A 17106-nucleotide genomic window follows, 5' to 3' on the forward strand; every position below is an offset into this window, starting at 1 on the left:
GTTGCTATGAATTTGCCTATTCTAGGTACCTTGTATAAATGGAATCATACAATATTTGTCCTTTTGTGTCTTATTTCTCTTAGCATAATGTCTTTAAGGTTCGACCAAATTGTATCACATATCAGTATTTTCTTCCTTTTCAAGGCTAATAATATTCCATTGTGTGGTGTGTGTTTGTATACATATATATGTGTGTATGTATGTATACATACACATACATTTTTTGTTTATCCATTCATCTGTTTATGGACATTTGGGTTGTTTTCACCTTTTGTGAACAAGTAGTTGTTTGAGTCTCTGTTTTTAGTTCTTTTGGGTATAAAACCTAGAAATGGAATTGCTGGATCATATAGTAATTCTGTTTAACTTTCTGAGGCATCACCACACTTTCCATAGCAGCTTCATCATTTTATGTTACTACTAGCAATGCCACAAGTGTTCTGATTTCTCCACATCCTTGCCAATGCTTGTTATTTTCCTTTTTAAAAAAATACTAGTCATATTAATGGGTGTGAAGGCCTTTCTTATATTTTTAAAGAACACCTCTTCTGTCTTGCTAAGCCCATCTTGATTTATTTAATTAATATTAAACTTGACTTCTCTAGCATCTTGTGTACCCTTCCCAAATTTACAAAGGAAAAATTATCTAAAAATTTTTAAATCATTTATATTTTTGTCTTGAGGATTTGATAAATACAGCATGGAATGAGAGAGTATATGAATATATCCTTTTTTAAAAAGTCATTTTTTTATATTGAAATTTTTTCATTACTTCCTGATCTTAAGTTATTGTACATGCCTAATTTATGTATGTTCAAATGTATGGATTTACTGTTCTTGTGGTATGCTTGCTTTCTAAGAAATAATGTTGTAACGTTTGTATATGCTTTTTTAGGTTTATTCATTTGAAATTATGTTCTTATTACCCTTTTCTCTTGATAGTTCAAATAAGATAGTGTATAAAGTCGTTTTTTCCCTGTGTGTATCATAGTTTGTTGACTTATGTTATCAAGAAAGCCAATAGAAAGATAACACCAAACTACTGAAAGAAATGAAATGTGATCTCTGATGTGAGTGAGGAAAATTTATCACAGTATTTATAAAGGAAGAGAAAATGTGAAGTTCGTTTGGTAACTTAGTTTGACTGAAGATCAGAGCATTTACTTTAAAGAATATGACCAAAGGAATTAGGAAGAAACTGGTCTTAACCTGAATTGTTGGTTCTAGGTTTGACATAGTTTTCATTACCTTAAATTTAAAGACAAAGACAGATGCAGAAAAGAGGCTGGGAGAGGTGCAGGGAAAGTGAGATAGAACTAAATTTGAAGAAAACTCTTAAATCATGAAATTTAAACCTGTATATTTAGTTTGGTATATCTCAGTTTTTATTGTCGAGGACCTTCACCCTCTTACATATTACATGATCTGAAAGAGTTTGCCATATTTATCAAGTACTCTTTTTTTTCGTGTTTGTTAATCATTACTTTTGATCAGTATTAGATAATCTCTGCTACCGCGTTGTTGCATATATCAATAGTTCGTTCCTTTTTATTACCAGGTAATATTCCATTGTATAGATATACCACAGTTTGTTTACCTATTGATGGACATTTGGGTTGTCTGAAGTTTTTGGCTATTAATAAAGCTGATGTAAAACTTTTATTTACAGTAAAAGTCCACTAATAAATGTAGAAGGAATTGTAGAACTAGAAAATCATATTTGTTAACCATCACAATAATTGACTCAAGCAAGAAACTAGTTATCATACATGATAAAACTAGTGGGTGAAAATTTGAGGAACAGAATTACATTAGTTTCCTAGAGGTACTGTAACAAATTAGCACAGATTGGGTGGTTTAAAACAGAAATTTATTCTCATGGTTCTGGGGGTTAGAAGTCTGAAATCCAGGTTGTCGGAAAGGTTGGTTTCTTTTTGGAGGTTTTGAGAGAGAATCTGTTCCATGTTCTCTCTTAGCTTCTGATGGTTGCCAGCCATCCTTGGCATTTCTTGGCTTGTAAATGCATAACACAGTCTCCACTGTCTTTATATGGTATCACCTCTTTTTGTGTCTTCTCCCCTTCTATTCTCTTTTAGGGATACTTACTTGTCTTTGCATTTAGGTCCCACTCTAATCCAGGATGATCTCTTCTTAATATTTTTAACCTGATTACATCTACAAAACCCCTTTTCCCAAATAAGGTCACATTCACAGGTTCCAGGTGGGCATATATTTGGGAGAAGAGGGTACCACTCAACCCACTACAAGGATATTTTCATTGTCTCAGATTGTCTTCCTATGAAATACTTATTAAGTGCGTAAGGAAAGAGATTATAGTGGAGAAACCTGGTAGATACTACTTTAATGAAGAGATCAAAGGTAGCAGAATTTTTAATGGGACAAATTGAATGTGTATACTGCTTGCACTGAGAAAATCATATTTAAATCTGCTGTGATATTCCTGCCAAAAATGCATAATCTGAATACAAAAATGAGAAAACTTGAAACAAACCCAAATTGAGAGACATTCTTGAAATGATTGGCCTAGTATTTCTAAAAACCATCAAGGATACTTTGAGGAATAATTCCAGATTGAAAGAGACATAAGTAATTATAACAAAGGATCCTGAATTTTATCCTTTTATTATAAAGCATATTATTAGGATAATAGATGAAATTTGAATGAGATGTATGGATTAGATGGTAGTGGTATCACTGTTAATTTCATGATTTTGATGGTTGATTCTGGTTATGAAGGAGAATACCTTTGTTGTATTCTAATGTAGCCATTAGATACTATAATATTTGGGCGTGATGGGATGTCTTGGTGGCAGTGTAGTCTCTTTGGTTCAAGAAAAAGAAATTCTTTCAGTTATTCATACAATAAAGAAAAAGTAAACTTGAAGAACAAGTCTCAGAAAGATCAGAAACCTGGATACTTCCAGGAACTTAGGTAGCGGTTTCATCAGGGCCCCTGCTGCTGGATGCATACCAGACAGCCAAGGCTATATTTCTTTCTTTCAGTAAAGAGAATAAATCAGAAATAGCAGCTGCATTTGGAATCATTGTTTGATTATAATCCACTGTCATTTTCCACGACTTTTGCAATGGTCAAACTATCGAATGGAATGTATAGGATGCCACGCTGCTTTTATGTTTAAATGGTGACATCAATCTTTGTGATTCTTTGAGAGATGTGATAATGTGTTTAATTTACTATTTCATAGGAGAGTGTCTTTGGTGCAGTGCTCCAAAGTCTTGCACTTGGCTTTTTCTGCCATAATAGGCTTCCTGACCTGTCAATCAAGAGCTGTGAGGGGAAGCTATTAGTTGCTGAGGTTATTTGGGGACTAAACTAGCTGTGGAATAGGTTTGGGATTTCATTGGGTTTGAGATGTGCTGGATTCAAAGTCCTGTTTAGTAGTTGACCTCCTTAGCTCTTGACCAGTGAACTGTGGTTGTGTTCTGTAGCCCCAGAATTATTATCTTTGAGCCATTCATTCAGTAGTTACTTAATATGGGTATTTCTCATTCATTGGTGCACAGCTACATGTGAAAATGGCCACACATCACTTAGAAGAAGGTAAACCGTTCTCCTTTACTAAACTCGTAAGATTTTTCTTTTGTCTTTCATTTTCTTTGTTACTTGTTTTATTTTTGGTTCTTTAAATCAAATAAGGCCTTGTGAGTGACGCACCATTCTGGAGATCCAATTTTTCTTCTGCCCTGTTGTCAATTAGGTAACCCTGCCAACTTTGCTTTGGGTAGTTAACTCCTGTCTGATATCTGTTACCTCAGGGTTCTCCCATCCCCACAGAGATCAGGGAACCCATTTTAGTTGCAGCCTCTTTTATTAATATTCCTTACTTAGAGGGAAGAGGCAATAAAATGTGTTTAAAAGATTTTTGATGTTTGCCTAATTTCTTCCTTAAGCATTAAAGTGAAGAGAGAGTCTTCTGAACCTTTCTTGGGTTGGATAAGTGGGATGCATATACGTATAATAGATTTAATCTAAGAGCCTTATCTCCCCAGGTCTTTGAATTGTTTTCTTTATATTATTTTGTTAGCTCTTGACAGCTCTAGAAAGTACCAACAGTAGCTAACAGTAACAAAGTACCAAAAATCAGTTGGCTTAAAACAACAGAAATTTATTGTTTCACAGTTCTAGAAGGTCAGGAGTCCAAAATCAAGGTGGTAGCAGGGCCAATCTCTATACTCTAAAAGCTCTAAGGGGAATCTTTCCTCACTTTTCGCTTCTGGTGTTTACCAGCAATTCCTGTCATTCCCTGGCTTGTAGATGTATCACTTCAGTCACATGGCCATTTTCTCTCTGTGTCTCACAACATCTTCCCCTTGTGTGTTTGTCCCTGTGTCCAAATTTCCTCTTTTTATAATACTAGTCCTACTGGATTAGGGCCCACCCTAATGGCCTTATTTTAACTTGATTACCTCTGTAAAGACCCTATTTCCAAATAAGGTCACATTCTGAGTGTGTAAGGTCACAAACTGGGTGTTAGAATTTCAACATACATATTTTGGAGGGACACAGTTCAACCCATAACAGTCATATCAAATTATTTGTTGTTTTCTCAGAGTCATATGGCATCTTAGACCAGTGTTTGGCCTGTGTTTGTATTAGCTGACCCAGAAAAGTTTTAACTACAGTTCTAAGCTAGTATGCTGACTGCAGACTATCTGCTTACTGTTTTTAAATTTTTTCCTCCTGCTTCTGCCTCCCCTCGCACTCCAGTTCAAGCTGTTGTTTCTCAGTCTCAGTCTGGTTGTGTAGGACACAGCTCCCTGGCCCATGCTGGCCTGCAACCTACTCTGTGGTACTAGTTTTTTATTACAGTTCTTTGAAAATAATACAAACAGACTCATTCTACATTAAGGAGGGAAAAGAACTCTGGAATTTATTGGAAGGACATTAGGTAGCTCACAGGTCTCAAAACGGACAGAACCAGGGTACTTCTGGGGCTTTAGGAACTAGTGGACACTCAAAAAATTTTAGCCTCTGGGATGAATCTGCAATAGTCTCCAATAGTTTTCTGGCTTTATGCCTTACCATCTAAGACACAAATACCTGAGAGTCTGGTTTAGTTTAGGTGGTTTTCCTACCCCCAGGCCAGGAGATAGCAAGTTTTTCAGTTCCACTAAGGACCCTATGCAGTAGAGGCTGTTAATCCAGAACAGAATCAGGATGCTAGTGCTAGAAGGGGAAATGTGCTGGACAAGTGTGCACTAGACTTAATACTATAAATAAGGACTAAAATGAAAGCAGCATAGCTTTTTCCTTCATTTGGATTATTTCCTAAGGGGGAAAAATTCTCAAAACTGAGCTATTTAGTTCAAGGATGTGTATCTTTTGATGGTTGTTGACACGCATTTTCGGATTGCTTTCCTGAAGGCTTTTACCTGTCTGTACTACTTTGGCATTAGAATTCTCTAAGACCTCTTAGCATAGTGTTTAGTAGGAGGGCTTACCTGGGTTTGAATCCCAGCTTTTCCACTTACTACCTGTGTGACCTTGGGTGAAACCACTTACTACCTGTGTGACCTTGGGTAAAACCTCTTTGTGCCAGAGAATCCTCAACTCTGAAATAGAGATAATGATAGTAGTAACTACCTTCTGAGACGTAAATGACTCAGTATATATTAATATTAATTGGTACATGGTAAGTACATCAGTACCCCAAGTTTTAAATTTATCACAGAGAACGTATATATTCTATTCTATTTATAATAGCTTTACTTGATACAGAAATTTTATATTTTTGTTATAAAATGTATTAGTCTTTTTTAATGACTCATGCTTATTTTCTTGCTTAGAATACTTAAGTCAGAATTTATATACTATCTGATACTGTCTTTTTAATATGCTCCTAGTTTTAGGTCATTATTTTAAAATTAAAAGATTGAGGTGTAAAGTAGAAAACAAGGAAGAGTAATTAAGGAAGACAATTCTGTAATATATAAATTGACTGAAGTTTCAATCAGAACCTCAGCAGGGTTTGTTTTTTTAATTTTGCAAGTTGCTTCTAAATTTCATCTGGAAAAATACTTAAGAGAATATTGAAAAAGAAGAATAATCGGGGATAAACTCCCAATTATTAAAAAGTACCATAAATAGACTAGTAGCATGAGTCCAGAAATAGATCTGAGGCAAAACGTAGCATATGATAAAAGGTGACATTTCAAATGAATAGAGAAAGCATTCAGTATTTTTAGATCATTGCAGAATATCTCTGTTACATATTAGTACTTTTGACCCAAAATGTGATTTAAATAATGTTAATATTGTATCTTTGAATATCCTTTTATTTTTAGCTTTTTCCCATTTTGTTTTAGGTGCTTTTTGCAAACAGCTGTAATTACTTGCATAGTTGTAGGTAAATTTTATTTTCTAAATGTGCTCCCTTCTTTCTGGAAGTTCACCTCATTAACCTTGATTGTGATAATAGATTTTGTTGTTTAGATTCTTAGCTGCAGAAAATAGAATCTATTTTTACTTGTTTAAAAAGAAAAGGTTTTAGCAAAAGCTTTAGTTAACCCACAAAATAATGGAAAGGGCTAAAGAAACATACAATATACTTTAGGCTAAGCTTCTGGGAAATGATGTCTATAACCAAACTGCAAAATCAGATGTGCTAAGGAGCTGCCTGCTGTACTCTATGCCTGCAAATTTCATGCCTTCTTCCTCTTATTTTTTTCTTTCAACTTTAAAAAATTGTGAAATATAACACACTGAAAAGGCCATAAAGCATAAATGTGCAATTTAATGAATAGTTATAAAATGAACACTATCTGGGTAAGAAAGAGAACATCTCCTGCGCTCCGCAAGTCCCTGTATGTCCCTCCTGACCTCACGTTTCTATTTTCGCCCGAGCGGTAACCACCATCCTATTATGATGATAGTTCTGTAGTGCTTTATTTATTTTTCTTAATAGTTTTACCACTTGTCTATAAACACAATAGTTTGTTTTTTTGAAGAAAATCATGCTGTATGTAGTCTTTTATCTCATGCTTCTAGTGAGAGTGTGTTACGTGTAGTGTATGTAGTCTGTTGTCATGTTGAAGGGCATTTGGGTTGTAGCTCATTTTTAGCCCACGTGAACAGTGCTGCTATGAACATTCATATATATTGTATATACATGTACATTACTTGATGGTATATGTCTAGAGGTAGTCAAAGAGCATACAATCTTTACCTTTAATAGATAATACCTAGATGTTTTCTAAAGTTGTTGTACCAGTTTATACTCCACCAGTGGCTGATGATAGGACATGTTGCTCCACATTCTTAACCACATGTACTATTGTCAAACTTTAGTTTATGCAATCTGATAATTATGCAGTGATATCTCATTGTGGTTTTTAATTTGTATTTTGCTGTTAATGGAAGAAGCTGAACACCTTTGCATGTTTTTTGGCTGTTTGGGTTTTCTCTTTTGTGAAAGACCTGTTCAATGTTCAAGCTTTTTATCCATTTTTCTATTGGGTACTCTGATTGATTTTATTTGTAGGAGTATTTGATGTATTCTGGATACCATTCCTTTGCTGTATATATATTACAAATATATCCTCTCCTATCCTGTGCCTTGTCTTTTCACTCTAGTAATGCTATCTTCTGATGAACAGGAACTCTTAATTTTGATGGTAGTACAACTCCGCAATTACTTTCTTTGTATGGCTAGCCCATTTTTTGTCTTTAGGGAGTTCTTCCCTAAAGATCATGAATGTACCTTCCTATATATCTTCACGTATTTTAGCTTTGTTTTTCATGTTAGGTTTTTAATGTACCTGGACTTGATTTTTTAAAAGTTACATTTTGTAATTTTTAGTTGCTGATTTACAGAAATAGAATTGATATTTTATATAACAATATTTATATCCAGTAACTAACTGAATTTTATCAATGCCAATAATCTTCCTATAGATTCTTTTGATTTTTCCACAAATGTTTTTTTTTTTGGGGGGGGGAATTTTCTTTTCACATACTCCTCTTGGTGCCTCTCAGGCTACTTTCTTTTCTTAAAAGATGGTTATAACAACAAAAACTAACATTTATTGAGCACTTACTATATGTCATGTTTATTTCAGGTGGTTTTACATATGTGCATGTGTATACATTTCTACTTTCATCAATATCGACAGCTGGTCTGGGTTCCCTCAGCAGTTGTGAAGGCCATTATTTCATATACTGCGAGCAACCCTCTGCTATGAGTAACAGGGCCCTCTGTTGGGTGGATTCCATCTGTAGCATGGGATGGAGAGATGGCACTGTAGGGTTCAAGAGATGTCTTTTCAGCGTATATAATATTGAAAAAGAAAGGAACTAGTTAGTCTGAATATATTAGTGAAGCCTTGTGGCTATGAAAGTTGTATGGCATGTCCAGCTTTTTAGGCCACATTTCTTCTCGTTCCCTCATTCCCTCTGAGACCCTGATGACCCTAGCAACAGATACATTACTTTCCTTCAAAACGAGATATTATAGTTACTGGCAGCTTAGGAACTAAAATGTCTCACCTTTACATGCAGAGAATGTAGGCCCGTGACCTAGTTCCTGCAGTTTTAAATGAATCTGCCAAGCTTCTACCATCCATTCCTGCCTTCAGCCTTTGCCACTGCCTCTGAGTTTGAGCTTTTCTGGGGCTCTGTTAACAGGGAAAACTGATATACTGCCTTCTTTACTGACTGTGCTTTTAACTTATGTTAGATTACAAGTTTTGCATTCTGATTTCCCCCTCAATATAATTCCATTTGTTTAAAATCCAGGAGTTCCTCAGATTTGCTTATGACCCTTCTCTGTGTTTTGTGATTGCTATGGACCTCTTCTAATATTTGTATTTTGCCCTTTCAATGGGATTTGGAGGGGAGAATATGTTAGTGTTTGGATGCAGTCTGCTATCTTGAGCTATAAGTTATAGTTTAGTATTACTGAGTATTTCAGAATTTTTAAATGACAGAATTTAATTACTGTATGTTTTAGAATTAAATATGGGGATCTTTGCCACTTAATATTTGAATTATCTTGAACAAGTTCTTTAACGATTCAAAGTATTGATTTCCTCATGAAAATGAAGGAAGTAAAATGAAAATGATGGGAATAATCTTACCGATCTCATAGGTTTGTTCCAAGTATTATTTTAGATAATACATGTAAAGCTCTTAGCACAGAGCTTGGTACACAGTAGGTACTCAATAAATGGTGTTTATTAGGTTGAGTATTCAAAATAGTTTATTCAAAAACAAATCACGTAGCTTTTCCTGAAAATCTTTTCAAAGAGAGATTAATAAACAGGTGCTAAGCTACTGGCTATACCTCATATACTAAATAAAAGTATCAAAACTCTAAACATTCTTGCCACTAAATGTAGTTAGGACTAAGACTCAGGTTGAACTAGTAAATCTATCCTGTAATATTTTTCTCCTAGGATTAGTGTGATGGTTGTAATGTTATTACATTATTTATAAAATTAATTTATTAATGTATTGATGAAGGGATTAACACAAGTCCTTTAGAAACTTTCAAAATGTTTTTGTGAAATTTTTTCCAATGTTAATTCAAATTTTAACATGCTAATTCAGCATATGTTGTTGCCTTTTATATTCTGATACAGTGTTGATGTTTATACCTGGAAGAGTAAAATATTTTATTTCTTGTTACAGCGGAATGGCCAAAGACTATGACAGGTCTTCCCAGCACCTCAGGGACAACTGCCAGTGTGGTCATCATACGGGGCATGAAGATGTATGTAGCTCACGTGGGTGACTCAGGGGTGGTTCTTGGAATTCAGGATGATCCGAAGGATGATTTCATTAGAGCTGTGGAAGTAACACAAGATCATAAGCCAGAACTTCCCAAGGAAAGAGAACGAATCGAAGGACTTGGTGGGAGGTAATCATTGTGCTGTTTTGTCTTTCCTCTTTTTTTTCTATTTAGTCCTTTTCTGCTTTATTAACCAGATTGATCTACTGCTCTCTTTTAATGAAGTGACTTGCTTGGTATTGCAGAGTTTTAGTTTGCCTGATAAAGTACCATGTGTGTTCATATTTATCTCATTATTTTGAATTGAGTTTTGTTTCTGGTAATGATTCCAAAGGGAAATAATATTTTAGTGGGACTCAAGTAACAACACATACAAGGATTTATGAAAACCTTTTACATACTGATCAGCAAGATCTTCAGAATCTGAGCAGAGCAGTCCTTCGAGTTCCAGAGTAGAATGGTGTGAATCTGGGTTTGGGAATAAATTTTGTTAGAATTAACCTTCAGCTTTTTTTCTTTGATTTCTATTCATATGTGCTGCAAACCTTTCTTCTTTTCTCTGTTTCACCTTATTGTTTCAATGTATAGATAGTTTATAAACTATGAACTAAAATCGACTTCAGCATAATATTTTTATGATACAAACTAAAATGTAAACTTATTCTAAAAAACCAGAGAAATGAAGAACAGGAGAAAATTTTTACATTCTCCCAATACTCATTTGTAAAAATTGAGTCTGAGGCAAGTTAAATAGAATCTACTGTTTTCTAAATAATCATTCTAACTAAAGCCTTGCCATGATATTACTTGCCTCTCTTTCTTTTTTTTAATTAAATCAAAATGGTCTTTTTCAGGAAAATAATATACTGGGGAAAATAATGAATATCCTTAAACTATAAGGAATTCAAAAAATCAGTAAGTAAAACACTGTCATCCCCAGATGGATCGAGGAAATTTGAACAACAAAAATACAGAAGAGTAATAAACACTTGAAAACATTTTAACATTGAAATGAAACTCTCTTTCTATTTGACTAGCAAAAATTAAAAAAACCAAAGAGGTACTTCTTAACTATTTTTGTTGAAAGAGGTAGTCTGTTGGTAGCATTATAAATTGGTACGACTATATGGAATATATTAATACATAGCAGTAGCTTTAAATGTTATAGACTTAATAATTTCTGGACTCTAAAGAAGAAATCTGAAAGTGGACCAAAATATCTGAACAGTTATTGAATGCAGCAATGTTTAATGACTATTAAAGGCCGGAAATAACTAGAAGACCCAATAGCTGGAGAATGGTTAAGGATATTATAATACTTATTCATAACATTGAATATAAAATAACCATTAAAATAATGTTTATACATAAATTTTTAAAAAATCATGGTGTTACAAAAATCTTCAAACATAAGTAAAGGTAAGTATTATAACGAACTCCCATATTATGGGAAATTTTTAATAACAGGAGAAGGCCTACTGGTCAAAGAATAAATAGGATATAAAATTATATTTGTAGTGTAATCTCAACTATGTAGAGAAATAGGAATAGGATATAAATACACCAAATGTTAATTTTCTGAGTGATTTACATATATACATATACATGTATGTATGTGTCTATATATGTGCATATATATGCATGCATACTTTTTTAATGATAGCATTCATTTGGCTAAAATTTAGGTAGCATAAAATAATGTGCTATCGGGCCGGCCCGGTGGCTCAGGCGGTTAGAGCTCCGTGCTCCTGACTCCGAAGGCTGCCGGTTCGATTCCCACATGGGCCAGTGGGCTCTCAACCACAAGGTTGCCAGTTCAATTCCTCGAGTCCCGCAAGGGATGGTGGGCTCTGCCCCCTGCAACTAAGATTGAACACGGCACCTTGAGCTGAGCTGCCTCCCGGATGGCTCAGTTGTTGGTTGGAGCGCGGGCTCTCAACCACAAGGTTGCCAGTTCAATTCCTCGACTCCCGCAAGGGATGGTGGGCAGCGCCCCCTGCAACTAAAATTGAACACAGCACCTTGAGCTGAGCTGCCGCTGAGCTCCCGGATGGCTCAGTTGGTTGGAGCCTGTCCTCTCAACCACAAGGTTGCCGGTTCGACTCCCGCAAGGGATGGTGGGCTGTGCCCCCTGCAACTAGCAATGGCAACTGGACCTGGAGCTGAGCTGCGCCCTCCACAACTAAGACTGAAAGAACAACAACTTGAAGCTGAACAGAACCCTCCACAACTAAGACTGAAAGGACAACAATTTGACCATTGTTCCCCAATAAAGTCCTGTTCCCCTTCCCCCAATAAAATCTTAAAAAAAAAAAAAAAAAAAAAAAAATAATGTGCTATCAAAGGTCTCTCAAGTACTACTGTCCCACAGGCCACCCAGTTCCTCTCTATGTGCAAGAAACGGGCATTACTGTATCCGTAACATTTAATTAGTCTCCTGTTGAAGGATAGTCTTTTTGTTGTTGTTGTTATTACAAACACTATTGTAAAACAAAAAAATCCTGCACATGCATCTTTTTGTACAGTGCAAGTATATTTGTATGATCATTATCTAGAAGTGGACTTCCTGGGCCAAAGAATATTGATGTTTTGAATATTGATAACTATTTGTCTCCGTGGAATTTGTACCAGTTTACACTTCTATCAGCAGTATATGTGGATGCTCTTGACAATATACTTACAGAACTTTTTTTTTTTTTGTAAAGGAAATCTAACCCCCCCCCCCTTTTTTTGTTTTTAAGATTTTATTGGGGAAGGGGGACAGGACTTTATTGGGGAACAGTGTGTACTTCCAGGACTTTTTTCCAAGTCAAGTTGTTGTCCTTTCAATCTTAGTTGTGGAGGGTGCCGTTCAGCTTCCAGTTGTCCTTTCAGTCTTAGTTGTGGAGGGCGCAGCTCAGCTCCAGGTCCAGTTGTGTTTCTAGTTGCAGGGGGCGCAGCCCACCATCCCTTGCGGGAGTCCAACTGGCAACCTTGTGGTTGAGAGGATGCGCTCCAACCAACTGAGCCATCCGGGAGCTCAGTGGCAGCTCAGCTCAAGGTGCCGTGTTCAATCTTAGTTGCAGGGGGCGCTGCCCACCATCCCTTGCAGGAGTCGAGGAATTGAACTGGCAACCTAGTGGTTGAGAGCCCACTGGCCCATGTGGGAATCGAATCGGCAGCCTTCGGAGTTAGGAGCATGGAGCTCTAACCGCGTGAGCCACTGGGCCAGCCCCTACAGAACTTTTTTGATCATATCCAATTTTAGGTTTCAAAAAGGCATCTTAGTGATGTTTTCATTTGAATTTATCTTATGAGAAAGGTTGAGTATTGTTTTATTTGTTTAAGAGCCATTTATATTTCCTTTTTGTATTTGTTTATATTGTTTCTTCATCTTGGGGGAAGGTTGTTAGCCTTTTTTGAATTAATATATAGGAGCAACTTACACATTAGAGAAATTAATGCATGTGATACAAGTTTCAGATGTTGTTTTCAGTTTGTCTTTTGATTCTATTCCTGAAATTTTTTTTTTCTGAAATTTTGATTATGCTCCTGGAAGTTTATTTTAATGTAGTTAAATGTATCTTTTTCTTCTGTTATGATTTTTGTCTTTTGTGCCATATGTACAATTCTCCCACTGACATTATTAAAGCCTTCTATAGTTTCTTCTAGTACAGCGGTTATGAATATTTTTGGTCTCATGAACGCTTTACCTTCTTAAAAATTGAGGACCTCAAAGAGCTTTTTGTTTTTACAATAGTAATTAAAATGGAGACATTTAAAAATATTTGTTAATTAATTGAAAAATAACATTAAACTCATAATGTGTTAACATAAAGGACATTTTTGATGAAAAAAGAGCTATTTTCCAAAACAAACATTTAGTGAGAGGATTGGCATTGTTTTATATTTTCACAAGTCTCTATCTGCTTCTGCATTCAATTTGTCATGATACGTTATTTTGGTTGCAGTATCTGAAGTAAAATTTGGTCTTACATAGATATATAGTTGGAAAAGGAAGGAGTATTTTAATAGCTTTTCAATGTATTGGGGATATTCTCCTTTGGTACTATTCCAAAACTCAAGAAATGCTAGTTTCTTAAAGGTTAGTAATAGTGTGGTTAACTAAAATCCTACCTATCAGTGACCTTTTCATATTCTTACATTAAGAGCCATAGGTATATCAATTAAAAGCCATTGGTTAAATGATTATTTTTATCCATGCATTTAAAAAAATTAATAGACTTTATTTTTTAGAGCAATTTTTAGGTTCACAGCAAAATTGAGTGGAAAGTACCACAGAGTTCCGGTATACGCCCTGCCTGGTCCTAGTACCACGTGCAGTGCACAGCCTCTCCCACTGTCAACATCCTGCACCTGATGGTACATTTGTTACAGTTGGTGACTGTATGTACATTGACACATCATTATCACCCAAAGTCCATAGTTTATTTTAGGATTGCTCTTGGTTTTGTACATTCTAGGGTTTTGTCAAATGTATAATGACATGTATCTACCATTATAGCATCATATAGAATAGTTTCACTGTCCTAAAAATCCTTTGTGCTCTTCCTATTTATCCTTTCTTCCTACCCCTTACTCCTGGTAACTACTGGTCTTCTTATTGTCTCCATAGTTTTGCCCTTCCCAGAATGTCAAATAGTTGGAATCATATAGTACATAGCCCCATGCATGATTTTGTAACATAGGCATTGGTTATTTTTAAAATATTGGTTTGCTGAGTTACGTAGATCATCCAAATACTGACACGTTTTATAATACACTAGCATATCAAGTCATGCAACCTCTCAAAAACTCTACCATGTATACACATGGTCTTAGTACTATTATGAAAATAATTTTGACCTTGCAGAACCCCTGAAAAGGTCTGGGGGACTCTCCGAGGCTCCTGAATCTTATTTTGAGAACCACTTTTCTAGTACTTGTATGGTTTCATCTGTTACATTTTAATTAATCTCTCCAGAATTTTAAAATCTAAGCTGTGTAGTAGAGATACAGATTAAATTTTTTTTTCTTGATGGCCACTGGTAGCCACTTGGACAATTACACATCTTTTCCTTTCCCAGGCATAAAATCCTTTAGTGGGAGGATGACCTCGAGCTTACCCTCTTCTAATACTGTTTCTCTGGTTAAGATAAATATGGAATGTCAGCTCTATTATGAGGCAACATTGCTTATTGTAGAATGACCCTTGAATGGAACTGTATCTGGAGAGGGAAGATTTTGAGTGCACTATAAATTTCTGTTGGGAAGCACAGACCTTAGCTGCCCTGTGTACATGCAGTTTGATTTGTGCAGGGACCAGGAAATCCTGGGTTATTATAAGACACTGATTCTTGAGGCATATGAAACTTAACCTGTGGCATATGATGCTCACTAGTTGTGTGGGGATGGGGTGAGGAACTACAAAATAGCTCCTGGATTTCTGTAAGCATCACTGCTGAAGACAACATGACTGAAGCTGCCTGCTGGCATGCTGTGATTCCTGGTCCTGTACCCCACAAAGTTAAATGAGCCTGGTTTTCATGCTATATAGTGTGTTTGATTCTATTAAGTGTGAATGTCAGTCTGTATCTGAGACCACTGTTGGCAGTCATGCAAGGGGGACTTTTGTAATTATAAATTGAATTCCTGTATTTAGTATCTGGGTCTTTATCTGGACTTTCTATTTTTTTATACTGTATGTTCATGTACAGAACCATACTTTTTAATCGAGGCTTTATTATAATTTTTAATATTAGTAGGCCTGATCCCTTCTCATTAATTTTATAAAATTTATTTTTCTTGGCTATTCTTTATTTTTCTGTATAAAATTTTAAATTATATTTTCTTTTATTTTAATAACTTTTTTAGAGTTTATGTTTTTTGTCTTATCTCTTAAAATACCATCTGGATAGTTGGACAGATGCTATTTACCATTTGGGAGCAGGTGTCTTTTTGCACAAATTGAGCTGTTTTATTATAAGTTACTTCCTCCTTTCCCTCTGTCTCACCCTAGGCAATTGGCCAGTACTGTTTTTCCAGCCTTCTGTTGCTGCTCAGTCAGCTCTCTGCGTATCAGGCTGTTCCTTTTGTGTAATCCTTTTAATCATAAGGGATAACAGTGAAGAATCCAATAAAAGCAGCATTTTTTTATACCATTGCTTTGGTGTTTGGATTCCGGATTTAAAACTTTGTTTTAACCAGTATCATTATTTTGTCTTTTGTTCCTCAAAGACACAGACACCATAATATTTTTGATTATTAAATATCAAGAGAGGCTTCTAGTAGAGTTATATTGGAAACTATTTGGGTAGCTACTATAATTACTTCAGTATTAAGTCTTATTATTTAGGAAGCAGGTTTAGGAAAGGACAATAGGACTTAAGGTGTTATGAAGGCAGAATGTTGGAGTCTCTTCCTGACTCATGTTTCATAGATTCTTCTCAGTGGTAGAGTTAGTCTTTACTCTCTGGTTTGCTTTCAACTTTGAAGAAAGCATAAAATAACAAAATGATCAGCTTTGATATTCTTACTCCTATTCTTATGACCTAGAACAATGTTGATTTCAGAATTGTGAATTAAAGTGGTTCTCAAAAGGGATAGTAAATGAGGAACTCTCTTGAATTTCTCTTCTATGTTAACATTGATAATGTTTTCTGATCCTTCTGTACTTCATTCTCCGTTGTGCTGTCCAGCATAGTTGCCACTAGCCCTATCTGGCAATTTAAGTATAAATTAATTAAAATTGAAAATTCAGCTTCTCATTTGCACTAGTCACATTTACAGTGCTTAGTACCCACAAATAGCTAGTGTATTGGACAGTGCCGAATATTATTGTCCACTCACCTGCTTGTAGAGGAAATAAAATTCCAGATTATAATCAAAGGGTTTCTGGGTACACATGGGACCTGAGTGAGAAGATGTAATTAAAATATCTTAATGTCATCTATCTTTGAGAGTCTTTGGAATTAACTTCTGTCTTTTGTATGCATCTGTCAGGTGGGCCTAATATCAGGTAGGCTAATATTGTTTCTTGGAAATGTCGTTTGCCACTCTTCAACCCCAACTTTTCTAGCCTTCCAGAGGAAGATTTTTCTGCTACTGATTTTTTTCTAAACATTTAGGAAGATTATGAGTAAATTGATTTAAGGGTCAGCCACCCATTTTATTCATACCAGGCACAAGTTAAGAGACTGTCTCTAATGTTTTTTATGATTACCTTTTTTGCTCTATGACTTGACCATACTTCCATGTTTTAGGCAAACTAGAATGTACTGGCTCCTCTGTGTACTAATTACAGATTTCTGCTGCTCCTATGCCAGATTTCTAGGACGATTTTCTTACTCTGTAACTC

At 35.4% G+C, this 17106-nt stretch overlaps 1 protein-coding gene across 3 annotated transcripts in view; it reads left to right on the forward strand.

The window, feature by feature from the left end:
- Positions 1-17106, forward strand: part of PPM1D (protein phosphatase, Mg2+/Mn2+ dependent 1D) — a 70837-nt gene that overhangs the window by 31961 nt on the left and 21770 nt on the right. For all 3 annotated transcript variants that reach the window (XM_074320595.2, XM_088802104.1, XM_019732496.3), the window contains one exon: positions 9671-9899. In XM_074320595.2, coding sequence (XP_074176696.1) covers positions 9671-9899 — 229 coding nt within the window. The remainder of the gene's footprint in view (positions 1-9670; positions 9900-17106) is intronic.

Source organism: Rhinolophus sinicus, chromosome 12 (assembly GCF_057876585.1).
Source record: "Rhinolophus sinicus isolate RSI-liver-muscle chromosome 12, RSI-T2T, whole genome shotgun sequence".
NCBI lineage: Eukaryota > Metazoa > Chordata > Mammalia > Chiroptera > Rhinolophidae > Rhinolophus > Rhinolophus sinicus.